General features: G+C 40.6%; 1 protein-coding gene across 1 annotated transcript in view; it reads right to left on the reverse strand.

The window, feature by feature from the left end:
• The window catches only part of LOC149258392 (asparagine synthetase [glutamine-hydrolyzing] 2-like), a 300,044-nt gene that overhangs the window by 259,027 nt on the left and 13,050 nt on the right, over positions 1-27,967 (reverse strand). Inside the window, exon 2 of the mRNA XM_089415256.1 lies at positions 17,036-17,174. Within this exon, the coding sequence (XP_089271382.1) occupies positions 17,036-17,174 (139 nt within the window). The remainder of the gene's footprint in view (positions 1-17,035; positions 17,175-27,967) is intronic.

The raw sequence follows: 27,967 nt of genomic DNA on the forward strand, positions 1-27,967 counted from the left end.
AGTCAAAGTCAATTTTTTGAGGAAATTAGCTCTCAATAATTAGTTTTGAGCTAACTAAAATGGAATTAGATGATAAATTCAAAAATTCCTCAAAAATAAAAAATCAAGGGCCAAGATTAAAAGATCTTGAAGTGTCTATCAATGGCCAATATTATTTTGACAAGGATCAAACAAACTAGCCGCTATTTTTCCACTTGAATGATTTATCTATAAATTAGAGAGTCATTTGAGACTCTAGTCATCTTGATCTCTGGCTAGAAGCAACTTTGTAACTATTGCCCCACTGGGAACTATTTTTTCAATCATAATAAAGACTTTCGGGTGTCATTCAAGGTGTTTTTGCTTATTGATTTGTGGTATGTGCTGACTACGGACATCTCTATGTTTTTTTTCCGAGAAAAAAATCGAACTTTTCATTGCAAGACAAAAAGTTACATTGTATATGTTGTTGAGCATTCAGGTGACTGTATGATTTTTAGTCATAGAGTTGCTGAGATTTTGCTTGAGGGAAACCCCCTCCTGCCATCTCGAGAGTCTGATTCCGGTTCACTGATCAGTTTTGTGTTCGAGGTCTCCTTAAAGCGGAGAAACCCCCTGCTGAACGATCAGTTTCCTGTGCATCTTAACCAAACAATTCACTGTTTCCAGTTGTAAAGTTTACTGCTTTGGCTGAACCATTCTCAGGTCTCCTCAGAAGGGAAAACAACCCAAACAGGAATGAGTCAGCTATGCATTTTTGAGTTTTTTAAGAAGTTTAAAGAGTGTCTGTAGCGACTGTTTTGAACTAAAAGAAAAGAAAACTGTAAAAAAGAAAGGTGCCAAAGCCCTGGCTGTGGCTTCAAAGGGAAAATTTTTGTACATATGGTGGACGATCCGACACACGGATCTCATCCATCTCTTTGTCCTCTATTCGCCAACAGCCCATATTTTGTTGCAGACCCTCTTTAGAAAGCTGGTCTGCAGCATCATTGTGTTCCTTGTATATATGACATAGAGAGATGATGTTAAAATGGGTTTTTAAATGCATGGTTTCTTCTAGAAGTGATGATAACATGTAGTTCTGACATCTGCTTGATCCATTGAACCATTTGACAATGTTCAGAGAGTCCCCGAAGATCTGAATCGTGGATATGCCCAGTTGAATGAGCCAACAAAGGAGGAGTTTTAAGGTTGTCAGCTCGGCGAAATTATTGGTTCCATTCCCTAAGCCCACTGAGGCTTTGAGGCTTCTATGGGGGTTTAGATGGATGATCAGCCCTGCTCCACATTTGTTGTCTTGGCTGGAGGCCCCGTCAAAATATGCCCATGGAATCCCTTCCCTGATATTCTCTTCTATGATCGGGCGAGGTAGCTCCTCGTGGGTGGGTTCAGGGATGCTTGTGAAGATAGACGCACTTCCGATAGCTATGCTTTCCACCGATGGGATTTGGTCTTGAAAGATGCTTTTGTTCCTTGCGATCCATAACCCCCAGGAGATGATAAGGGGGAGGTTCCTCAGGTTCCCTTCAGGATGTTGGGTCCACCATGATTTCCAGGTTGTTGCTATCGTCTGCCCATTCCATGCAGCACTTTTGTGTATCAGTTCCCCAATCGCTTGCCAGACTGCTTTGGAGAAGGAACAGTCCATGAAGAGATGAGAAATTGTCTCAGAGGCTGCTTTGCAAAGGGCACATCTTCCTGGTCCTGACTTGAATCTTTTCTAGAGGATGTCCCAGGTAGGAACCTTCTCCTTTAGGATACACCAGAAGAACATTCGGGCTTTTGCCGGGCATTGCAATTTCCAGATTGAGGTTACCCACCAGTCCTGATTCCCCCAACCTTTCTTTGTCATTAAGAACTTGTATCCTTGTTTTGGGGAGTATTTCCCTGTCTCTGCATGGGCCCATACTAATTGATCTGGTCTGTCTCTTAATCAGACATTTGATCTAGACAGCTCCGAGGTGAAAGTGTTCCACTCCCCTGTCCATTGGGGGTTAAGATTTAGATCCGATCCTGAAAGCCATGCTTGGCCCCAAATGGAGGAGTGTCCATGATTCTCAATCTGGCTAAGGTTATTTATGCCTCTGGAGTTAAGATAGATGGTGAGTCCCTGGGATAGTCTGAAATCTTCATTGCATCCTACCCAAGGGTCCTTCCCTAGTCAGACATGTTCGCCATTCCCTACCTGCCAGGATAGGCCTTGTTCTATGATCTTAAAGCCTTCTAATGTTGCTTTCCACACCACAGAGGCACTGCCTTTCTTTTTGGTTTGGCTTTTGATCTAGTCTTCTAACGGCATTGGGTTGATATATTTCTGTTTTACCACCGTAGTCTAGAGGTTCTCCGATTTGATGAGCCTCCATCCAAACTTTGTTGCTAGCGTTGATCCGAACCCTGTTAAGTCTTTGATTCCCCATCCTCCCCATTCCTTTGGCCTTGCCACCTTCTCCCAGGCCACCCATGGGAGTACCGAATCTTCCTTTGATCCTGCCCATAAGAATTTGCTGCAGACTCTTCTGATTTTCTCCAGAATCCCTTTCGAGACCCAGGTTAGTGCAGCCCAGTAGACCGGAATAGCCAGGAGGATTGATTTGATTAGTGTCAGTCTGCCAGCTCTAGATAGCCATTTGAAGCTCCAGTGGGAGACTCTTGATTCTATCTTTGCTATTAGCCAATGCCAATCCTGCTTCCTATATGAGTAGGGCTTTAGATAGAACCCAAGATATTTGAAGCAGTCTTGGAGCTTTTGATCCTCGAAGGGCAAGTCCTCTTTGATTTGGGCTACTTCGAGCCTGTTGAATCCTTCCAACAAAAGTTGAGATTTAGCGTTGTTTATTTGAAGGCCTGTTGCTTTTAAGAAGAGCTTTAGTAACCTTTTTAATTCCTGGGTTTCAGTTCTTCTTCCAGTAGAGAAAAGCAGGATGTCATCCACAAATAGGAGATGGGTTATTTTCAGATTGGTTGCCACTTCCAGCCCTTGGATATTGCCTTTCCTTCGGGCATCATTGATTAGTTGGCTGAGGCCTTCGACTGCCAGTAGGAAGAGGAGAGGCGAGAGGGGACATCCCTGACGAAGTCCTCTTTGACTCTGGAAGAAAGAGGTGGCTGCTCCGTTGATGAGAATAGCAAAGCTTACACTGGTTAAGCATCCCATTACCCAGTTTATGAATTCTATGTGGAACCCCAGGTGCGTGAGAAGCATCCGAATGTACATCCAACTGACCCTGTCAAATGCTTTAGATAAGTCAATTTTCACTACTGCTCCTTTGATTTTTTTTGGATGATACTGTGGATGGATTCCTGGGCTACTCCAATAGCTTCATGGATCTGCCTTCCGTTTAGAAAGTCGAACTGTTCTCTTGACATGTGCCTGGATAGGATTGGTTTAACCCGGAGGGCTATCACCTTTGCTATGATTTTATAGATACAGTTATAGAGGGAGATCGGTCTAAAGTCCTCAAAGGAGGAGGGTTCTTCTTTTTTTGGAATGAGGGCTATGAAGGTTGAGTTGAAGGGCGGATAGATTACTCCTTTCCTTCTAGATTCTTCAACAACTTCGGTTAGATCTTGCCCTAATTGCTCGAAGAAATGTTGGAACAGCTCCACTGTCCAGCCGTCTGGGCCAGGACTTTTGTCTTTTGGCATTGCTTTTACTATTCCTTCCACCTCCCCCTGGTAACTTTTCCCATTAGTTCCCGTGAGTCTTCTTCTTCCACATAACGAGGGAAAGTTTGGGCTGTTTGGATTACTTCTACCAAGGAGATTTCGCCTTGGTCAGAGAAAAGGTTCTGAAAGTGTCCTATGCCCATTTGGGAGAGATCCTTGAAGGATCGGGCCTCTTTGCCTCCTTCTTCTTTTAGATGCCAGATGGTGTTTATGTTCTTCCTTCCTCTGGCATAGTTTTGGAAGAATTTAGTATTTTCATCCCCTGCCTTTAGCCAAATGGCTCTAATTTTCATTCGCCATTGCTCTTCTCTTGCCAAGAGGATTTTATTCCTTTTGCCTTCCTGGTGCATGATTTTTTCTTTTTTTTCCTAGGCTTCAGGGCTTTCAAGCTAGTGGAGATTCCTTTCTATTTGGATGAGTTCTTTGTCTTCTTTCAGCTTCTTTTCCTTGGCCTAGTTCACTGTGGCTTTTTTAAGGCGTTTCAGATTCTCCATAAAGAGGAAGGCTTTATTATCCGCATCACTGGTGCTTGCAGGTCTCCAAGTGGATTTAAAGAGGGAGTTGAAAGAGTCCTCTTGAAGCCAAGCGGGTTGAATTTGAAGGGGGCTGCTGGTTTTTTGGGGGGCTTGGATAGTTCAAGCAGGATTGGCATGTGATCCGAATTCCCTCCTTCCCCCACCCACTGGCGAAAGACTGGAATTTTGGCAGCAATTTCCTCCCGAAGGAGGAATCGGTCCAGTCTTTTTGCTACACGGCCTTCCCCTGCTCTTCTATTTCTCCAGGTAGGTCTTATCTTCAGGAAGTTAATGTCCAGTAATTTGTTGTCTCTGAAGAGGTTGGTGAAGAAGTCTGACAGTTGATCTTGTCTGGCCGAGGGACCCCAGGTTTCAGAGGAGCCTATGGAGAAGTTTAAGTCTCCCCCGATTACTAGATTGGGGTTGTTCATAGAGGACTTGGAGAGAAGGGTCTTCCAGAAGAGGGCTCTTCCCTAGCAGGGTCCATAAATGTTTACTATCAGCAGAGAGGTGCAGAGTTCTTGGGAGTAAACTTCCATCCCCATAACCTGATCCATCCCCTAGGAATTTAGGCCTTTGAACTTCTCTTGCTTATAAGCCATGGCTAGGCCCCCAGAGTGTCCTTTGGCGTCCAAAACCTGGATGATCCAGCTTGGCAGAATTTTTGATAATGTTTTGGAGACCTCTTCGCCAGCTCCCAAGGTTTCTTGAAGGAGAAGCATATCCAGATTGTAGTTTCTGATTACTTCTTTTAAGGCCAGCTTTTTTGGGTTGTTGGCTAACCCTCTGTAGTTCCAGGAGAGAATTATCATTAGATAACCTCCAGAAGGGGGTTTACTGCTATAAGCACCCCAGAAATGGACATCTACTTGCCATCTGCAATGTCTATCTTGGCTCTTAGCTGAGCCTTGGATAGGTTTGATTTTCTCCCTCTTGTCTTCCTGTCTTCTGGCTGGGAGGATTGCATGTCAATTCCTCCTACTACCTCCAAAGTTCCCCACGGGGGAGGTTTCCTCTCACGGGGTCTGAGGTTATAAGGATTGGTGGCAGGGATGGTTTCCTCTCTCGGGGCCTCAGCATTGGAAGGAGCATATTCACGATTCAGATCTATGTTGGGGATGGAAGTAATTATACTTTCCATTTGCATGGTTTCTGAAAGAAGAATAGGAGCAACAATGTTCTAATGCCTGGAGGGACCAGGCATTGATTCATCTATATTTAAAGAATTTACAGGACAGAAAGAATGTGGTTTTAGTGCTAGACCCATACCCTCTTTGGCGGTCGAGTGGCTTCCTTCAATGTGAGCTTGAGAGTCCTGGATCGTTTCCTTCCCTTCGAGCTGGATGGGAGGCTGCTACTCCTGGGTGGCCTTCTGCTGCTGATCTGTTTTCTCACCTGAATTCTTCTGGGGTCCCTCCATGTCCAAATCCATCGGCTCTTCCCCCTTATTACCCTCTGCTGGGCTGGTTCTGTGAGTTTCCACTGATGATCCCCCTGTCCCGGCCTTCTTCTTCTTTCCTCTGCGTCTGTGGGCCATCGGGCATTCTTTTGCCAAGTGTCCATAAATGTGGCACCTGTGGCATCGAAATGGCAGGTGTTCATAGTCGAGTTGTTGTAGGTATTTGAAATCTTTGTAATGCAACTGTATTTCTTCGGCCAGTCCTGCCCGAGGGGTGAGGCTTACCAAGATGCGATCCATCCCCATATCCCTGGTTTGTAAGAAGGACATGTCCGTTTCCATGTATTTCCCTAGATGGTTCCCGATGGATCTGAAGACAGATTCAACCCAAAGGAAAGGTGGGAGCCCTGGTAAGCGGACCCAAACTGGTAACTCGTCGACTCTTTCCCTCTGGGCGTCGAAAAGGGGATTCCATCGTTTGAATAGGATCGGGTTCCTTCCGAAAGCCCAGTTTCTGTCCAGTACCCAGTCCACCGCTTCTTTGTTTGCAAATTTAACCATAAACCATCCCTTTGCGAGAGTCGACACCTGGAAGGCTGAATCCGGGCCTTCCTTCCAATGTTGGGAAGCCCATTCCTGGATGAAATTTGCTGTGTGTTTTTCCCTCTTGCCCTTCCAACCAGTGTCAAATCCGCGACTTCCATGGCTTCGTCTATTGACACATTTGTTCCCAGGATCAGGTTTGCAACCGATTCTTTTCTCTTAATTAGCTTGGGTTTTTTCCTCTTCTCCCCCTTCTGCCTCTGTCGTGGCCCTTCCTCCCTGTCCAGAGCGATCATTTCCACATCTGCCACTTCTCGATGGAGAGCGTTCGTTCTCCTCTCTTCCTAGGTGAAATCTCTTCCGTCTTTGGCGTTGCCTTCTGCTTGTCGCTTTTCGCTGCTTCCCACAGCCCCTCCGAGTGTTGCTTCCTCCCCTAGCTTTAGGCCCCGCTCCGCTGTCGTCCCCTCTTCCTCCAACCCATCTTCAAGGTTCAGGATCCCCGCAAACCCTGGCCCCGGACTCTGGAGTTTTTGTTTAGCCTGCCTGCAACTGTATGAATTTTGGGGCTTCGCGGCTTGTAGTTGTGTCGTTCCCAGTTTCAGCCCTGAGCTGTTCCTTTCAGTGTTCCCTAACCCACAGCTTATTACGACGTCTTCTAACCCTCCAAAAAGAATAGGCTGAGGGGGTGAGGGTTTGATGTACTTACTTTGGGTTTTTTGCTGCCACTTCTGTCGAATCACCCTGGGTCTGCGCCTTTTGGATGAGAGGGAATTCCTTCCGACTGCTTAGGAAGGGCAGGCCTAGATTGCCCTCCAGCCGCCCTAGGGTATCCTTCAGGTCCCAAACCTCCTCCGAACCGCGCGATTCCTTCCCTAGACTTCCAGCTGGACGAATATACCATTCAATGTTCTGATCTATAACCTCTAGACCCTAGACCGACAGGATATCGCCAGGATCAGGGTCCAGATCAACGATGTCGTTCAGATAGACCATCCTCTTGCCGATTGCTCCTCGGTAATAGCTGGCTGCGCCTTGGTAACTGCTGGCTGTAATTTTCTCCCCTGATCGACCTTCCACCGTTTGCGAGCTGTGGACTGGGACCGGTTGCACTACTAACTTGTTTTGTTAATCCCGTTTTGGTGCCCATGTCTTTCCCCTTACGCCGCACATGGATTTTCCCCGGTTTCAGCCTGGGGCTCGTCCGCCATCCTTTCCCAGTTGTCACCTTCCTCAGGCCCTGCTCTGACGTCCCTTCTTGTGCTGCTTCCAGCCGTCTGCCTTCCGCACACGCCCCTGTCTTTGTCTAGGCCTCGTGGCCTCCACCTGCAGGTCGTCCTGCCCCTACATCCACCTGGTTCCATTCTTCGAAACCCTAGGTCCTCTTCCGTCCGCCACCGCCCTCTCCTTATTGCGAGTTTCCGTCATATCTTCAATTACTCATATCCTCTGGCATCTCTATGTTGTGTTGAATATTGGTAAGATTTGTTTTTTCATTAGATGAAAATAGAACCATACTATTGATAGTTTTGGGCTAATCTTAGGTGGTTTGATTCCCCGTGTGATCTAACAAATTATTTTGAAATAAATTCATAGTGCTTGCAAGTACTTCAGTCCTTGGCCTCCAAATTCACAAACTTGGGCAAGAATCATTTTTGTTTGGATTCCAAATATTTATATGGTTGATTAAATCTTCGCTAAGGCTATAGTATACATTGGGGTTTCTAAAGTATTTTTACCCATTCTTGAAAGGAAAAAACTCCATAAAAATAATTTTCTCAAAAATTTAAAATTTTTAAAACCCTTATATATTTGTAAATCTTGTGAATAATTTTTTAGATCTAACTTGTAAATTATTTTTTCTAACTTGGGTTTTGGGGATTTTTAGTATTTTGTATATATTTGGGGTTTTGGTGTTTTTATTTTCATTTTTGCAGGTTGGATCAAGGAATCAAGTAAGATAAGAGCTAGCTCTAGGCCCTTGAGGGTAAAATCTAGTCTCTAGACAATTTTGCAAAGACATTTACTGAAGATTTTTTATGGCAAATTCAGATTCAGAAGAAAAAAAATTGAGACACGAGTTTTCAATTTTTTGCCTCATCTTGCCATTTCAACCCCCGATCTATCATTTCAGCCCATTTATCCCCACAAATTGGCTTTGCTTGGCCTTGTTTTGCCTTTTCTTAGCCTCTTTTGCCCTAATCTACCCTAAACCCTTATCTGAAATTTTTAAGGCTAAATACTTGGCGGTTTTGCAGGTTTAAAGCCTCAAAATTCATATTTTTCAAGTGGCAATGTGATCCCAAAGTTTCAACGATTTTCAACCATGGGATCCCCAAGGCCTTGGGCCTAGGGTTTGACCTCTAAACTCTTGTTTTGATTCAGTTTTATTACAGTGCTCAAATCATTAATATCAAAGCCCTAAAATCAAAAATTAAATGGCCAAAATCATTTAAAATTGCAAAATCTTATTTTTCACATGTTTTGGCCATTTGAGCATCTCTAATTTGACCTAGATCTAACTTTTTAGCTTTGCTGGAATTTACTGCATAACTGCAAAATTCAGGTCTGAAATATATCTGAAGCATAATCCATAATAAGGGCCAAAAAAATTGAATTTTCAATTTCTGGCAAAGTTTTACTATTTTTTGAAATATTAGGGTTTGTCTTAAGTATTTCTAGCTCGTTGATCTGTCACTGTTTCACTGTTGTAATAAACATATAAATTCTGAAATTTCTGAATCACATCCTCTAAACGTGTGGAAAAAGTCAGGGAAAAATCGAGATTAAATCCCCAAAATGCGATTTTTTTGGCTAGCTGATTAAATCGGCCGATTTTTTGCCGATTTTTTCCCAGTTGAAAAAGTCGGGTTTAAATCGAAAAAGTTGAGATTAAATCAGGACTTTTTCCAAAAAATCGTGAATGAGGTAGTTTCTTTAAAGATTTTTTTTTTTTTTTTTTTTTGAAAAAATCGGGATTTTATTGAAAAAGTCGGAATTTTTTTTAGTATTTTTGGGGATTTTTAGTATTTTGTATATATTTGGAGTTTGGGTGTTTTTATTTTCATTTTTGCAGGTTGGATCAAGGAATCAAGTAAGAGAAGAGCTAGCTCTAGGCCCTTGAGGGTAAAATCTAGTCTCTAGACAATTTTGCAGAGACATTTACCGAAGATTTTTTATGGCAAATTCAAATTCGGAAGAAAAAAAAATTGCAACACGGGTTTTCAAATTTTTGCCTCATCTTGCCATTTCAACCCCCGATCTATCATTTCAGCCCATTTATCCCGACAAATTGGCTTTGTTTGGCCTTGTTTTGCCTTTTCTTAGCCTCTTTTGCCCTAATCTACCCTAGGGCCTAAACCCTTATTTGAAATTTTTAAGGCTAAATACTTGGCGGTTTTGCAGGCTTAAAGCCTCAAAATTCATATTTTTCAAGTGGCAATGTGATCCCCAAGTGTCAACGATTTTCAACCTTGGGATCCCCAAGGCCTTGGGCCTAGGGTTTGACCTCTAAACCCTTGGTTTTCAATAAAATCCCAATTTTTTCAAAAAAAAAAATCGTTAAAGAAACTACCTCATTCACGATTTTTTGGAAAAAGTTTTGATTTAATCCCGACTTTTTCGATTTAAACCTGACTTTTTCAACTTCTGGACCCTTGACGATTTAATCCCGACTTCGACTTTTTCCACATTGCTCTAAATAGCTCCAAAATTTGATTTTTTCAAGTTTAACAAAATTTTACTATTTTTGGACATCTTGGGGATTGTCTTGGGTCTCATTAGCTTGTTGATCTGCGATTTATTCCCTGTTGTTATAAATATTTTAGATCTGAAAATTTCACTGAAAACATACCTTAAGAAGCCTAATGCGTCTGAATTTTCAATTAGATAAGTTTATTTGATAATTGAGCAGATTTTTGTGATATTGAGCAAGCATAAGCACTGCTAATTTAGCATTTCTTTACTGTTGCTATAAATTTTTCATTGCTGTCATAAATTGCTTACTACAATTATTTTAGTCACTTGCTGCTCATAAAAAGGATCATTGGAACATAAAGTACCCAAGTGTTTTCATATCTGGTTATTTGTTCCTAGCATTTACATTGTTAAAGTGACTAAACATCTCTTGGGCATTAAGCACTATAATCTTGTTTTACATCTTCGGTAATTGTGATTGGAATCTTGATTAATTTAACTCATTGGTTATTTGGCATCTCGTGCAATATCGTTGAAGTTCATACTTGTATCTCTAAGTATCTCGTCTTGTTTAAGATTGTATCACAACATTGTTAAGTACTCTTGCATTAAGTTAAATTTCACATTAAGTACTTAAATAACTCAAACAATCTTAACTCAAGACAATCTCACTCATAATCTCGTGCATTAGCATATTAAGTCTAGATTGCACTAATAATTTACCTCCTAGCATAAGCTAGGTTGATAGAAACATAGGACAACTCTTCTCACTTAGTTTGAGGGGCCTCGGTAACTCTTCGATGGTTAATACGATGACCTTGCAGTCATCAAAGCCACAGTCTCTGCAGCGCCGAAGGCATTGGGTGATAGGAGCACAACAGAAGGTATCGTTAATCAGGCTCTAGCCTGCTTCCTATTGGCCTCCTTCCCACAACCTACCTTGGAGCCCAGCTTCAAAATAGTTAAAGGAAGGTTACATCTAGATTAGGCATTTAACTAAAAATAACCAAGATCTCTGCATCACACATAGGTCATAGGTTTGCATATCATTCAGGTTAGTCAATCATCTTAAGCAGTGGGTGTCCATCCGGTCATTTGGTTCCAATTTACTATAAGCAAGAATTGGTGACTCCATTAAGGCACTGGTCTCATACTTTAAAATCTAATCTAATTAATAATCTTGCTCGAATTTAACCAATTGGCTAGGCCACTCATCCGTGTCTCCCAAACAAGTTGGTTTCCAACTTGTTTTCCTTCATCTCATTGCATAGGGACTATGTTAATTTTAGATAACAATGGTCTGTTCAATGTTTTAGCACCATTTACTTCAACGTTTCTTATCAGCCCAATGACAATTTCCAATTATCTTCAGTAGCAATCACATTAACTTATACACATTGACATTAAATGCAGATAGAACATAAAAACATATGCAGAAGAAAAGCCAAGACAAGAGGACACAAGATGTGGCGGATGCCATGGACAAACCCCAATGTGGGGAAACCCTTTGATCAAATCTTCTTATTATTCTTCAATAGTTCAGCAGAGAGAGAGAAAGAGTACAAATATCATAAATACATGCCCAAAACAAATCTGCCAAATCAACAGTCAATGCAGCCCTAACCAGAAATTCAACGCAATAGTCAACTCAGTCAAACAATCGCTAATCACCTTGAAATTTGTGCCAAAGAATGTGACCTACAAAAATTGAAATTATGCCCCCAAAACAGAAGTCAACGCTAGTCAAATACTGCAGGTCAACGCATGCCCTAGTCCTGAAATTTTCAGCCTTCAAAACCAGTCTAGAAATCTGCCTTCCTTCCACACGTGCGAAGAAGAGAGCCTCCAAGTTGTACGAACCAATCAAGAGAGGAGAGAGAAGATGATGTGATGAGATGAGTGATGTCCAAATGAGAGAAAGGTCACTCCTATTTATACAATTCAATGAGGGTGACGAGACACGTCCATTGGGCTTCATGAGCCTACATTTGACTGAGCCCAACCTTGACAATTTGACATTGAGAAAGAATAAATTCAAAATTCCATTTCTGCTTGTCAGAATGAGATGATCTTTATATCAAAATTGTACCTCTCAAAAAGAGGAATCCAATGCAAAAATCATCTCTATCATATGAGTTGTCCTAAGGTGGAATTTGGCCCTAGTTGCCAATTTTAACAGACTACCTCCCACAGCCTGTTGTTGGGAGACAGCTAGAACGGAGTGGGTAGGGATCAGAGTGGCAACCCCCGTCCTGAGCATTGTCGCGGTGCTTGTACAATCCGGGCGACAACACTTCCTAAACTGGACTCAACCCCTCCTAGATTTTTCTTGCCCTTGGCCTTGCCCCCTTCGCCAACTAGGGCAACCTTTTATTCTTCCTCAGTCTTCACATGAGACCCAAATTTAGCTTACTTCCGGATCTCCTCTTACACACAATCACTCCATAGCCGCTCCCAATCTGGTAGTTTTTCTCTACAACTCACTGCCTCAATAAAGTTTTCCCATGATAGTCTCTCCAACCCCGACTAACTCGTCCTTCGGGTGAATCTAGTTAGGTAAGAGATCACGGACTCAAACTTAATCATCTTGATATTTACCAACTTCTTGGCCTCACTCGTACACTGGTATAGCCCTAAGATAGTCATCCATGTGGCCTGAGTTGTCTTCTTTCCGGAAAGGTGAGGTATGATATGATCCTTGACTCCTTCAAGAATTATTTTTCTAGCCTTTGCGCCCTTCTTGTTATGCAAGCCAATTGTTAAGGATCCGTTGGTGCGGCAAGTGGACTCTCCATAAATTCCCAAACTCCTTGCTACTCTAATACTATACCAATCCTCTCCTTCAAAGAACAAAAATTATAGGCCCCATCAATGCAGTCCTTAAATCTCAACCCCAAATATGCCACGCTGCTAGATTGAACTACTCAGAAAACCCCTGCACAAACCCTATTAGGAGGAAACCCTAGCGCACTGATTTCTCAGGAAAGACGGTGCTCTCTTTTCTACATTTGTCACCTACTCATGAGGAAAATTTTCTTACTTTTTGGTCTTCAATCATAACATAGCTTTGATACCATGTTAGCTTTCTAATACCCAACTGCTAATTTAATAAAAGATATGAGATGAGGAAACTAAAAACTGAACTCCAAACTCTTTTACCAAATATGTTGATTATTCTAACAAATAATAGCAGTAGAAAACAAAATCATGAAGACACAAGCACACAATAAATATTACACTAGATTTTGCGCAGGGAACCCCAACTAGGGAAACCCTGCCAACTTGTGTGGTTTTGTTAATCTACTCAGCAAAATCCCAAAATTTGATTACAAGGTACTAGGAAAAAACTTCCTCACAATTTACTGATCCTCAACACACTGCTCTGCGCACTCTTAATCAATTATGCCTCTCTTTAAGATTGTCTCTCTGCACAAACCAACTCGGCCCTAGAAGTGATGTGCTCTGCTCTAAAAATCTCTTGAGGCTATTCGGCATCTTTTTCTTCCTTCACGCACTGAATTGGAAACTCCCTTGCTGAGCTCAAACACACATTTCTCTAGTGCATAATCACGTGATTACAAAATCTATACCCTTCCTGTTTATAGAATCGAACTAGCTCCTCAACTCAAGGATGTCACTTTTACTTAAATTTTTAACATTACCATGAAATGACTCAGGATGTTTAAGAGTGGTTCCGACCTCATTGGATTTCATATGGGGAAATTAGAATTTTAGATCTCACTCAAAATCCAGCAAACTTATCAGTTTTTCAGGATTTCAAGATTGGGTGGATTGCAATGTTCCCATTGGACTTTTCCATGTACTAGGGTATAGAACTCATATTTAATCAAGAACACCAAGCCCTCTTTGTACCTTGATGTTAGTGGTATTGGTTGTCAAACTCCTCTATCATGACACTATTAAAAATGTACCCAGCACTCAAACAAAATCTTGACTTGACATGCTATGTTTTTTTGATCTTATGTTAATGCTTAGAGGGTGATATTAATGACAAAGATCCCCAAGTAAGCAATGATTTTGACAGTATGTAGGTATTTGTTGTAGCATGATTTTTTTGGATGTTAGAGGCCATCTAGAGCCTATTTGTTGATGTATTTTCGGTTCAAATATGGATTGCACTCATTGTTGTTTTGGTCATGTGCACTCTTACATGCTATATAAATGAGAACTTGTAATTTGTGGACTTGTGGTTGATGAAGATTATAACTACTAGATGAATGATGTTATATGGTTTAATCCATGTTTTTATGTTTTTTATCACTAATTGTTAAATTTGGACAACTAGGTCCAAACTCCATGTTCTGATGCTCAGATTAAGAGGCTAATATTTTTGTTGGATTCCTCTTTCTGAGAGGTGTAAAATCCATATAAAAATAGTCTTAATCCGATGAGCAGAACTTATATTTTGAATTTATTATTCTTAATAAATTATATGTGCAAGGTCAGCCAGTTTTGTAATGTAGGCTCACATGCCCAACAGATGTGTCACACACCCTCATTGATGGATATATATACAGGAAAAGTTGGAGAGAATTTGATAACAACTCAACTCACATCTTCCTCTCTCATCTTAGAGAGTACGCTACCTGGAGGACGAATTTCAGCCACACGTGGGAAGGACGAAGAGGACAGACCGTACGGATTTTCTGCTGCTAGGGTTTCTGCTGCTAGGGTTTCGCAGAAAGTTTGACCAGTGTTGACTTTGGTCAACGCTTGGTCCAATCAAGCTGAAAATTGGTGGAAAGTTCGATTTTTGAAGGCCGTACTATCTGGCACAAAAATCGAGGCCAAAGGGTTGACCGTTTTGCTGCTGCGTTGACTTTTAGCTTGCTGCCCCTGCGTTGACTTTTCAGGACAGCGTTGACTTTTGTAGAATTGACTTGGGTTGACTCATCTACTAGTTGGAGGGATCTTGTGACACATCTGGGCTGGCTGACCAAAGGAGACTTTGCTGGTTGAAGCATCCTGTTGACCGCCGAAACGAACACACACATTTTTTCTGTTTCTGATTTGTCTTTTGTAAGATCTGCTTATATGTTCTATCTGCATTTTGCTTAACTACTTGTATGATTGCTGTGAGAAAAGTGAAATTGCTCTTAGCATAGAACATCTACAAAACTTTACATGGTATCAGAGCTGAGGTGAAGACAAACTCTATCTATAGCAATCATCATCGAAGGAAATGGATTCCGCTAAGCTTGAATTCAGGGAGAATGACAAGCTGACTGGAAGTGATGACTTCCATGCCTGGAAGATGTTATTAGATCTCAAATTGGAAGATCATGATCTCCTAGATCATGTGACAGGGAAGATTCAAGAACCCCCATCAAATGCCTCTGCTGCTGTTAGAACCAAGTATAAGAAGGGAGAAATCAGAGCAAAGCTGTTGATCAGGGAATCCATAAATAAAAGTCTGTTTTGAGAGGGCCGAGAGGCCCAGCAAGGAGCAGGACGAAGGCCGCAGTACCCTTGACCATCAACGTAGGAATTAAAGAGGTTTGAAGGCTGTATAGTGGGCTATCGTAGAAGCCACAGAAAGCCCTAACCAGGGCCGAAATTTCAGGATCCTGTGCATTGGTCAAAATGTAGTTGTGGACAGAAATATGACGTCTATCACAGGTATGTGCTTGTCTTTTATAATGATGAATTTGCCAGATACTATGGTCCAGATTAGACAGTTTGCAATTCTGGTATAATGGGCTGTAAGAAGATGCTTGGTAAAGCTCCAAGTATAGTCCCTTGAGAAGGACAACAAGGGCTGTTAGAAGGTAGATGATTTGGAGTCTTAAAAATGGATATATGGAAGAGCTTAAGGGTAGTCAAGTGGGCTTATTATCAGACCCCATCTTCTGTACGTATGACAGTGAATGATTTGATAACAACTCAATTCACATCTTCCTCTCTCATCTTAGAGAGTACGCTACCTGGAGGACGAATTTCAGCCACACGTGGGAAGGACGAAGAGGACAGACCGTACGGATTTTCTGCTGCTAGGGTTTCGCAGAAAGTTTGACCAGCGTTGACTTTGGTCAACGCTTGGTCCAATCAAGCTGAAAATTGGTGGAAAGTTCGATTTTTGAAGGCCGTACTATCTGGCACAAAAATCGAGGTCAAAGGGTTGACCGTTTTGCTGCTGCGTTGACTTTTAGCTTGCTGCCCCTGCGTTGACTTTTCAGGACAGCGTTGACTTTTGTAGAATTGACTTGGGTTGACTCATCTACTAGTTGGAGGGATCTTGTGACACATCTGGGCTGGCTGACCAAAGGAGACTTTGCTGGTTGAAGCATCCTGTTGACCGCCGAAACGAACACACACATTTTTTCTGTTTCTGATTTGTCTTCTGTAAGATCTGCTTATATGTTCTATCTGCATTTTGCTTAACTACTTGTATGATTGCTGTGAGAAAAGTGAAATTGCTCTTAGCATAGAACATCTACAAAACTTTACACTAATTCATCATTCTCCATGCTTTTCTTCACATATAGGCATCAAAATATATATTATATAAAAATCACACCTGATCCGGGAGTTTTGAAATGTATTTAGTCATCAGTGAATTGTTTGCATTTCATAATGAGTTGACCACTTTAATTAAAGAAAATATTCTCCCCACTAATGTGCCTCGCTCCTCATGCATAGTGAGCCTTCTCTAGAGACCAACAAGTCAAACCTACTCCAGTTGGCTCAACGCGTGTCAATGAAACTTCAACAAGACAATCTCAACCTTCTTAATTTAGAGAGTATCAGTTCAGGAAAGTTAAGTGTGACTTTTAATATCTTCTTTATTTGTTTGTTGCGTACTTCCACTACTTGGATGCTTGACATGAGCACGTGATGAGTTGACAGATCTCGAGCAAGTGGACTGCCTACCTTCCTAGGATGTCTCTTTGTTGTACTATATCATTGTAATCATTCCTTCATGGTTAATAAGCAGATTATCGTTTTCTGCTACAGATTTTGAGCTTGTTGGTTTTGATTTTTAGCAGGAGTATCTCTCACACTTATCCCCTGTTACTCGGCAAATTGATACCAAATTCAAATATGTTGCATCTCTACCTCTGATCTACACTTCAACAATATGTGGTTCAAAAGGGAAAGTTTGATTGGTGTTTCATAAAATTTCATTTTCAGGTCTAGATTAGATCTTTGAGTTCAGATCTGGACATCATGAATTGAAATTTCAACAAAAATTATGAGAAAGTTTGCGAGGGAAACTTACCGTGACAACTATTGTTTTATCCTCATTATACAATGGTTGATTCCCAGACGTTGGATCCACTATGGCCAATCTCTGGTGAGCTAGAAAACAATTTCCATGGTGGCTAATCCCACTCCAATCTGGTCCTCTGTGCCTTAACCTGCCAATAAACAAAGGAACAACAATACATTAATACGTAAGACAATGTAAAAATTCCATACATGCATCTAACAAGTTTCTCATTATTTCTTATACCCACATTTTTTATGTTATGACATATGATGTAAAGGGAGGATGTAAATATTGTACTGTGTTGAGTGATGGCATCCCGTTTTTTTCAAAATAGAAACTCAAGTGCCAAGGGGCCATAATATACATACTCATTTATTTGCAGTATTTATATGATGTCCACTTACTATCTCGTTGCAATATAAACCCAAATTCATAAACCAAGTAATTAAAAGACATGTGGGCTAGACTGCCTTTGAACATCAAGAGGGAAGCACATCATATGACAGATCAACCAAATCTATCTACCCTATCTTTTGTGTAGCAATGAAACACATTGAAAGAGAGAGAGAGAGTGAGAGTGTGAATTCCAAAGGATAGAAATGTTACCTCACTTCTAATCATTAAATCTTAACCTACCATCACCCACCTTTTTTGTTTCTATACACAGACCAACTTGAGATGAGCAGTGGATCACTCTCATGTATTGCAGGTTGCAAGTTCTATTAGTTTCACATTACAATTTTTAGCTTCTGCGCCTCTGAGGGAATTGGAAAGAAAGATGAACACAGAAAGACTTGTTGCTATAACATTATTTAAGAGTGTAATTTGTTCCTGGACATGGTAGGGGCTAGCAAGGAGATATTGATATGTGGCTATTCCCTTCATTTAGTAGCAACCAAAAAGAATATCTTGGATAAGTATTAACCAGCAAAATCTTATGAGATTGTAGAAGTGTTCTCAGTACATAATTCATGTGCTGGCATCTCTTCAAGCCATTGCGTAAATACAGATAGCAAGAATTTTTGTTGCAATGATTTGTTCCAACTAAAGTAATAATATCACCAATAAGCAGTGTGATATTTTCATCCTCGACAATACTGTGATAATATCTTAGATATTGCGAGACACACAAAAACATCGCACACCGATGGACAGAGGTGCATAATGTCACATTTTTGGTTTTTCATTGTTCATTTGGAAAACAGAATGAAGAGTTTGGAGCAGTATGGAAAAAGTCTGCAAAAAATCACGATTTAATCCTAAAAATGCGATTTTTTAAACTAAACAATTTAATCCCCCAACTTTTTGGCGACTTTTTCAGAAAGGAAAAAATCGTGATTTAATCGTTATACTCCCAATTTAATCGGGAGTGGACCCAAAAAGTCGGCCTCCCTCCCAGGCCGCAGATAAAGAGGCCGCAAAGGCGAAAATGATATAATTTTCTGCTGTTTTCTCTCCCATTCGGCGCTGTGGAGATTCATAGGGGTTTGCCATTGCCCTAGAGGAGAATATTTGTGAGTTTTGTGGTGGGGATTTGGAGATTTGTCCACTGCTCATCGTGGGAGATTCAAAGTGCCAAATTGCTGCTGCCAGGTATGTATTTTAATTTCTCTCTTAGTTTTTTTTACACAAATGATTTCTTAAATCTTTCTATACTTCTCTAAAATTCTATTAGTTTGTTTATGTCTTATTTTTGCCTAGAATTTTGAAAGGGAAACATTGTTTAGAATCTAGATTGAAGCAAAACTTCAACTTTCAAGAATAAAATGACAAAAATTCAAACCCTTGTTTACTGAATCTGAGTGTTTTCAAGTGACTGAGAAGAGGCATTTAAAATCTAAAATCAACTATTGCATTTGTGTTTGCTTTTTATGTGATGGGAAATTTTTAATTTGTTTCAATTTTTTTTGTGCCCAGGTTTAAATTCAAGTTCAAAGTTTAAAACAAAATGCCAAGGCTTTTGGAAGCTATGTGGAAATATGGTGAACTTGATACTATACACGAATCTGGGGGGATCAATAGAATGTATTTGACTTGCAAGTTGTGTGGCAAGCATATGTCAGGAGGTATCAACAGATTAAAATTCCATTTGGGGCAAATTCCGGGGCAAAATGTTGACCTTTGCCCAAATACAACTCCAGAAATCATCCGACAGGCCATTCAATCATTGATGGATAAAGAGGAGGGAAAAGACACCAGGGCAGTACTAAAATTCCAACTTGTAGGGGCATCAAGAGTGGGGGGAATTGATAGTGGCAGTGCTTCTTCAGCATCACCTTCCTCACCCATATGTCCCAACCCCTCATCTATCTCATCTTTTTTGTTCCCAGAACCACAGTTGGTGCACAACCTGGCATCAAATCAGCACTGAAAAAAAAGGAAAAGGCAGAAGCTGATAGGTTGGTCAGTAAGTGTCTTGTATGGAGTGATGTTCCTTTCAACATTTCCAAGACAAACCCATTCTACCAGCCTATGTTTGATGTTGTTGTTGTCGTTGGCCGGGGGTATAAAGCCCCCACCTTCGCAGAATTGAGAGGGCCTCTTCTTCAGGATGAAAACACTGATTGCACTTCTAGATTGGAGGAGTTTAGGGCATCATGGGAACAAACTGGATGCACAGTCATGTCAGATGGTTGGACTGACTAGAAAGGTAGGACCCTTCTTAACTTCTTGGTTAGTTGTCCCAAGGGGACAATGTTTATGAAATCTGTTGATGTATCTGCACACATTAAAGATGCACGTACATTATGTGAGTTGTTGGACATCTTCATTCAGGAAGTAGGCCCAACCATTGTTGTCCAAGTCATAACGGACAACGTTGCAAATTATGTTGCAGCTCACAAGTTGCTTATAGAGAGGTATCCTAACTTGTTTTGGACACCTTTTGTTGTTCATTGCATTGACTTGATGTTGGAGGATATAGGTAAGATTCCTATTGTGAGGGATATTGTTGAATCATCCAGGAGCATAACAAAATTTATATATAATTATGCATCTGTGCTTAGCTTGATGAGAAAATACACCAAAAACAAAGAGTTCGTGCGTCCTGCCATTACACGATTTGCCACTACTTTCATATCTCTTCAGTCTCTGTTGAACTCTATGTGGGATGTGAAGAGCATGTTTCTTTCAGCAGATTGGCGTGCTTTATCTATTAGCTGCAAACCAGAGGGAGAGGGCATATGCAGACTAGTTTCATATGATCAGAGCTTTTGGGCAGGAGTAGAGGAGGTGTGTGCCATTTCAGAACCTTTGGTAAGGGTTCTTCGGTTGGTGGATGGAGACAAGCCCGCAATGGGCTACTTGTATGAGGCCATGGATAAGGCCAAAGAAGCCATTTGTGCTTATTATGAAGATAAGGGAGACGAGGGATTAGAGAAACAACAGGTCATATGGAGAGTGATTTATGAGCGATGGAACAATACCCTCCATCGCCCCATTCATGCTGCAGGTATCTACCTCAACCCCGCGTTTTTTTACGCCTGTGGTTTCAGATTTGATGGCAAGGTGATGGATGGATTCTTCACTTGTGTCAAGAGGATGGTGTCATCTGAGCAAGAACATGAAGATATTTCTAAAGAAATGGAGGTCTATAAGATGGGACGTGGCACATTTAGTTTTACCATGGCTATTAAGAAAAGGACGACCAAAATGCCAGGTAAGCTTCAGTTTGTTTCAACCTTTCAAGTTTAGAATTTCAATGTTTTTTTTATGTTTCTCATTTTTCTTTTAACTTATAGATGCTTGGTGGACAAGCTATGGTGCCATAGTACCCCATCTCCAAAAGCTTGCCATTCGAGTGCTCAGCCAAACATGCAGTTCCTCTGGGTGTGAGCACAACTGGAGTGTATTTGACAAAATACACAGCAAAAAGCGCAACAGGTAAAAAAATTTCAAATTAAATTTTTTGAATTCATTTGATTATTTTTAATATTTAAATTTTCTAAGTATTTGAATTCATTACAATCTATGACCCTAATACAAATTGGAGTCCCAACGCCTCAAGACATGGTCTACGTCTACTACAATCTTCAATTGTGGGTGAGACAACTTCAGACACCTACTGATGTGGAAGCCATCTCATTGGACAATATTGATACCACCGCTGCATGGAGGGTCGAGACTGAGAGGCCGATCATGGACTCAATCCCGAATTGGTTAGGTGTGGATCTAGAAGATCTAGCAGTTGCAGGGGAGGGAGAGCCAGAGGTAGAGGAGGAGGAGCAACATCAGGGTCAGGAGGCAAAGCTAGTTGAGGATGATGAGGAGGAGGTGACACCATCTAGGATGGGAAGCAGCAACGTAGGACAGAGGGCACCTCTTCCATCGACTTCTAGAGGACGATTGAGTCCATTCGTATCCCATAAAAGGGGAAGAGAATCTCAGTGACTGATTACTTTATGACTTTTAGATGACTCATGATATACATTTATTATATTTTTTGTTGATATTTTGACTCTTGAGAGTTGAGACTCAGACAGGACTCAAGATTCAGGAGTTGATTCACTATTTTGATATGTGATGTAGCACTAGACTTCATATACATATTATATATTAGCTTTCTTTACATGTTTATGTGGAAATGCATTTATTTGATGTTGTGGATACTCTAGATGTTAAAAAAAATGAATAATTTTGTGTTTTTTTAATTTTGCCGACTTTTTCAAAAAACTCCAGACTTTAACGAGTTTTTCAACTTTTGGACCCTTGCCGAATTAATCCCGACTTCGACTTTTTCCACATTGGTTTGGAGAGCAAAAGAGGAGGAGACCCGTTTTGCTTGAACCAAGAACAAGGACACCATTTTCCTTTGCCATCACCATGTTTTTTGGAGTGGGGATTGATTTCCCTCAATTGTGGACACATTTGCAATATGAGCATCAATTTCCACACTTTTTTTTCGTTTTTTTAGATTTTTCATAGGGTTTCCTTTACCCATTAATTTTCCCTCATCTTGCCAGGGAGAGAGTGTAATTTATTTTCCAACATTAATTTATTGTGGAGTGGGGATTGATTTGCATAGCCGGCGTGTATTTAAAGATATGTCCACCTCCTTCTGTTTTTCAAATTTTTGAGAGGCCTTGCATGCCTATCACAAAACCCTTTTCATTTTTATTGGACTGTAGGGGATCTAGCATTTACATATCATTTACATTTGTATTTGTTTATGCAAATTTATTGTATTTTGATTCTAGGAATGTCGATTTGAACTTTTTCAACGTTTTTTGTGCCCTAGGTTTAATCATTACATTGAACACTTAAAAATGCTAAGACATTTCCCTATGTGGGAATAGAGTGAACCCAAGGGGGGTTCAATAGACAAAAGTTGAATTGCAAGTTGCATGGGAAGGAAATAATGGGGGGGAATCTCCCGATTGAAATACCATCTTGCACAAATTCTGAGACATGAAGTGGGAATCTGCTCAGAAGCAAGCCTGGAAATCCATCCATATTGCCAACAATGCACTTGCAGATATGGGTTTAGCCAGAAATAACAGCAAAGTTGTGATAAGTCAATTTGCAAGGGGAGGAGCTACAGTAACCGAGTGGGGAGGAGAAGTGACAATGTTTCTTCAGCATCACCTTCAATAATACCCAGCTCCTCCTTGACCTCATCCCTTTTTGTTCCTAGAACCACACCCAATGCAGAGCCTTCTATGAGGTTGATGCTTAAAATAAAGGAGAAGGAAGAAGTTGACAAGCTAGTGGGTAAGTGTTTTTCTATCGACTGACATTTCTTTCAGCATTGCCAAGAACAATCCATTCTACCACCCTATGTTTGATGAAGATGTTGTTGTTGGCCCAAGGCACAAGGCCCATAACCTATGATGAGTTGAGAAGGCCTATTCTTCAAAATGAAAAGGCCAATTGCAATATTAGATTGGAGTAGTTTAAGGCATCATGGGAAATCTTTGGATGCACTATGATGTCAGATGGTCAGAATGAACAAAAGTGTAACTTGACTTCTTGATTAATTTTCCCAAGGGGGCAATGTTTATTAAATATATTGACGCAAATGCACATATTAAAGATGCAACATTATTATGTGAGTTGTTAGACATGTTCATTCAGGAGGTAGGTCCACAAAATGTTGTCCAAGTCATAACGGACAATGTTGTGAATTATGTCATTGCTGGCAAGTTGCTTAGGCAAAGGTATCCTGCCTTGTTTTGGAATCCTTGTGTTGCACATTGTATTGATTTGGTTTTCGAGGATATGGGGAAAATTCTTTATATCAAGGATATTGTTGAATCAACAGGAGCATAACAAAATTTATATATGATCATGCATATATGCTTAGCCTGCTGAGAAGATTCAAAAATAACCAGGAGTAGGTGCATCATGCCATCACACGATTTACCACTAGCGTCATATCTTATCAAATTTCCCTCAACTTCTATGTGGTATGTGAAGAGAATGTTTCTTTCAAAGGAGTGGTGTGCTTTATCATTTAGCTGTAAACCATAGGGGAAGGCTATATGCAAGGTAGTCTCATATCAAGAGAACTTCTGGGTGAGAGTGGAGGAGATGTGTGCCATTAGTGAACCTTTGGTAAAGGTTATTTAGTTCGTTGATGCAAACAAGTCCGCAATGGGCTACTTGTATGAGGTCATGGATAGGACCAAAGAAGTCATCCATATCTATTATGGAAACAAGGGGGTTTTGGGTTTCATAAACATCTATTGAAATGCAGAGTAATTGATGAGCGATGGAACAATGCACTACATCACCCCATTCATGTTGTAGGGATCTAGCTCAACCCCGTATCTTCTTACTACTGTGGTTTCAAATTTGATGCTAAGGTGATGGATGGATTCCTCACTTGTGTTCAAAGGATGGTGCCATCTTCTCAAGAACATGTGGAGATTTCTGAGGAAATAGAGATATATAAGATGGCAATTGGAACATTTTCCTTTGACATGGCTATCCAGGATAGGAAAATCAATACGCGAAGTAAGCTTCATTATGTTTCAAATTTCATTCTCTCTATACTTTGTTTCAACTCTCAAATTTCAATGTGTTTTCTTATGTTTCTCTTATTTGTTATAGATGTTTGGTGGACAAGCTATGGTGCAAGAGTACCTAATATACAATAGCTTGCCATTTGTGTGCTTAGCCAGACATGTAGCTCATATGGATGCAATCGCAACTAGAGTGTGTAACAATACACAACAAGAAGCACAACAGGTAAAAAAATTCAAATTAAATTTTGAATTCATTATAAATTATAATTTAATATTGTATTCGCCATCACTCTCTACATTATGTAATATAATTATTAGTTTATAGTTTATGACCGTCATATAGATTGGAATCCCAACACCTTTAAGACATGGTCAACATCTACTTTAATCTTCAATTGTGGGCGAGGCAACTTCAAAAACATGTGACATGGATAACATCTCATTGGATGGGATTGACACCATTGTTGCATGGAGGGTTGAGACCATGTCATGGAATCAATCCCTGATTGATTAGAGGAGACACGAAAGGATCTAGCTAGGGAGAGAAAGGTAGAGGAGCAGGAGGGAAAGGAGGTGACTACTGAGACTAGAAGTGAGCCAGCACCATCACCTTCACAGACTCTAATAGAGCAAGTTCGACTTAGAAATAGCACCAAAGAATGTCACAATCTACCTCTTGCTTCTTCTTCTAGGGTACGTCAGACTCCAACGCCATCCTCAAACCTTCTTCCTCTGGAGGAAACACCATTTTTAGACCCACCACCTTTGCCCATAAAAGGGGTTGAGGAAAACACTAGTTTATTTATTTGATTTATGATGATGAGATACATTTATTGTATTTTTTGTTGAATTTTTGAGGTTGAGCCAATACTTAAGAGTCAAGACATAATTCAGTGTTGATGTGTGATATAGCACTAGACATCTTATACATCAGATATATTAGTCATGTTTTCATATTTATGTAGCAATGCATTTATTTAATGTTGTTGTGGCTCTCGAAGTTTTTTCTTAACAATTAAAAAATGATTTTTTTATTTTATTTTGTAGATAATTTTTGCAATATTTTCCCTATGTTGTCGATATTTTCTTTTTCGAACCTTTCATTTGTTCTTGCGTAACCTAGTTGTGGCTAGCAAGAATTTGCAGCTATAAACTATGAAGTATTCGAAGAGAGTTTTACTCCACGGAAGTGACTCCATTGCCATATCACTGTACCAACACAATGATGACATTCAAGTAGGATTACCTATGGCTAGGCAACAAATCTATCTAATGGCAATCAATTTCATAATTTGTTTTAGTTGAAGATAAGTAATAAAGTCAGGCTAATTTTGATATTTTGGTATATTTCTTCGATTATGAAAGAAAATATCATTTCAATGGATTAGGTTCAAAAAGGAACCATTCCAGTGAATTAGGTTCATTGCCTTTCAATGGTGATGGTCAATTCACGATTCATATGCCCATGCATGCATTTAGCTCTAAAGAGCACATTAGTTTGAACTTTGAAGAGATATCGAAGCATAAGATGCAATGTCCTTGTTGGTTTTGAACTTGGGGTGCAACAACAATCAAGAGTCAAGACAAAGCAAGACATATAAACTTGATCAACACACTCAAGTGAAGGCCTCGTGACATGACAATTCCTTTGAGAAATAGAAGAGTCTATGATGAACAACAAGTAGGTTAATAAAAATAAAATTTAAAAACCATAATAATAATAAAACTAAAAAAAGATAAGCAAAGATGCCATTCGAGTTTCAAGTCTTGAATTTAAAATATATAAATGCCCACTCCCCAAAACCATCCAAAAGATTGCTTTAACCAGACTCCCTCAAATATTAATAATTACAATTTTTTAAACAATAAAAGTAGGTCAATAAAATTAAAAACTGCATCCAAAAACTCAAGTACAATGTGGGAGTGCGAAAGCAACTCCTAGAGCAATGCCAAGATCAAAAGACCTACACTCACAACTCATGGATAAACAACTAACAAATAAAGCAAATAAAGGACAATAATCAATACACATTGTTGCTTGACATCAATCTCTACAATCCTTCTATGATTGTGGCAACACATTGGCACCTATTTTGTTTTCATGATTTATGTCGAGAGTTGAAACTCTAATGTGTAATTTGTTTTGGTCATCTTGTAGGCAGAAAAGCCTCTTGATCCATAGCAGCGTGGGAACCCATTGTTAGTGAATCAAATACTATTATGATGGATTGATGGGGTTCATCCCCAAGGACAAATACAACCCGCCACCAATGTCTACATGATTCCCTCAACTGCCTAGTTTATGACTTTTGTTGTTTGGACTCTATTAAGAAGAGGACTTTGATGGGACCAAGAAGAGAATGCCCTAGCATAAAGAAGAATAAATGACCTTTGACATAGTCAATATCTGCTATGGCACGGTTGACAAGGTTTGGGGGCATTAATGTTCTTTTTTTAGGTAGCCTCGAGAGTATTCTCACATGTGGGGCAAGTAGGCTAAGTAATGGGGCTTTTCACCCATAGACCCATGATATTACCCATGGTATTCTGATGACCCTTGGTATTATGACCCATAGTATTACACTTGTTGGAAAAGTATAAGTACAAGGGTGAGTGATCCATTCGTGTGGTCAAATAGAGATCCATTCTCAAAAGAGGAGAAGGGTGAGCCTCAAACCTTTGAGGCTCGAGAGGGCCGGTGGAAGGTGACTTGACAAGAGAGAATCTTGTGGAGGAGAAGGTTGAGTAGGCCTCAAACCTTTAAGGGTGGAGAGGGCCTCTGGAAGGTGACTCAACAAGAGAGAAACTTGTGGAGGAGAAAGTCAAGTCCTCAGACCCCTTGAGGGCCGAGAGGGCCTGTGGAAGGTGGTTGGAAAGAGAGCATCTTGTGGAGGAGAAGGTCGAGCAAGCCTCAAACCTTTGAGGGCTTATAGAAGGTAGACGGCAAGAAAGCATCTTGTGGAAGAGAAGGTCGGAGGGCCTGGAGGGCCTGTTGAAAGTGAAGAAGGTTGAGAGGACTTGTGGAGGACCAAGAGGACCTATGGAGAGCCAAGCAGGGTTGGCAAGGACCGAGTTGAGCCGAGAGGGCCTATGGTGGTCGACAAATAGGCCTCAGATTTGTGGAGAGCTAAGAGGGTTTGTGGTAGGCCTCAAATCAGTGGCTTGGCCAGGAGGTGCATGAGGACTAGCAAAGCTGAGAGGGTCGAGAGGATCGAGCAAGTCGAGAGGATCGAGTGGGCCGAGAGGGCCGAGCAAGCCAACAGGGATAGAGGATCATGAGCAAGAGGCTACTAAGGTTGAGTATGGACCAACAGCAGGGACACAACCTATAGATCTAGAGGAGCAGCGAGATGTTCCTTCGAGCACTACCAAGAGGAGGTCGAGATGGGTCCAAGGAGAAGACAACATACAATGGCACTAGCCTCAAGAGGAGGAGTGTGATACTCCAATGCGCCAAGTCCAAGGAAGGTGCAAGGAGTAGCAAGGGAGATAGATCCAGTTCAGCTGAGGAAGATCGAAGGATATTAGGTAGATAACTCCAAGTTATTATTATATATGTAATTCCTCAATTGGGCCATTATCCCAGTAAGGTAGCCCAAGTAGGTTTTGAGAAGAATATAATGAATAATTATTGATTGGGCAGAACTTGTGTGTAATATGTTTATTGTGCATGATCTAATCGTTGGTTTTATAAGTTTTGATGTGCATAATTTGTTTTTGGTTAGACACATCAGCGTGTTTCAATTCATTAGTTGTGTAAAGTTAACAGGAAGTTGTTATCATATATGGTTTGAGTGTGTGCACTAAGTCTAGTGCCCACAAAATCTAACATGGTGTTAGAGCATGGTCACTAAGAAGGGTAGCTGGATGTGCGATTTGCACATGTGACAGCTCTGAGAGGGAGTTGTAGGAACTGTTGCAAGTAGAATCAATGTTTGGAAGACCCATGCCAAGTGAGTTGGCTCAGTAAGGCACA

Source organism: Pinus tabuliformis, chromosome 6 (genome assembly GCF_031772625.1).
Source record: "Pinus tabuliformis cultivar Carrire ecotype Pingquan chromosome 6, CPIR1, whole genome shotgun sequence".
In the NCBI taxonomy this organism is placed as follows: Eukaryota; Viridiplantae; Streptophyta; class Pinopsida; order Pinales; family Pinaceae; genus Pinus; species Pinus tabuliformis.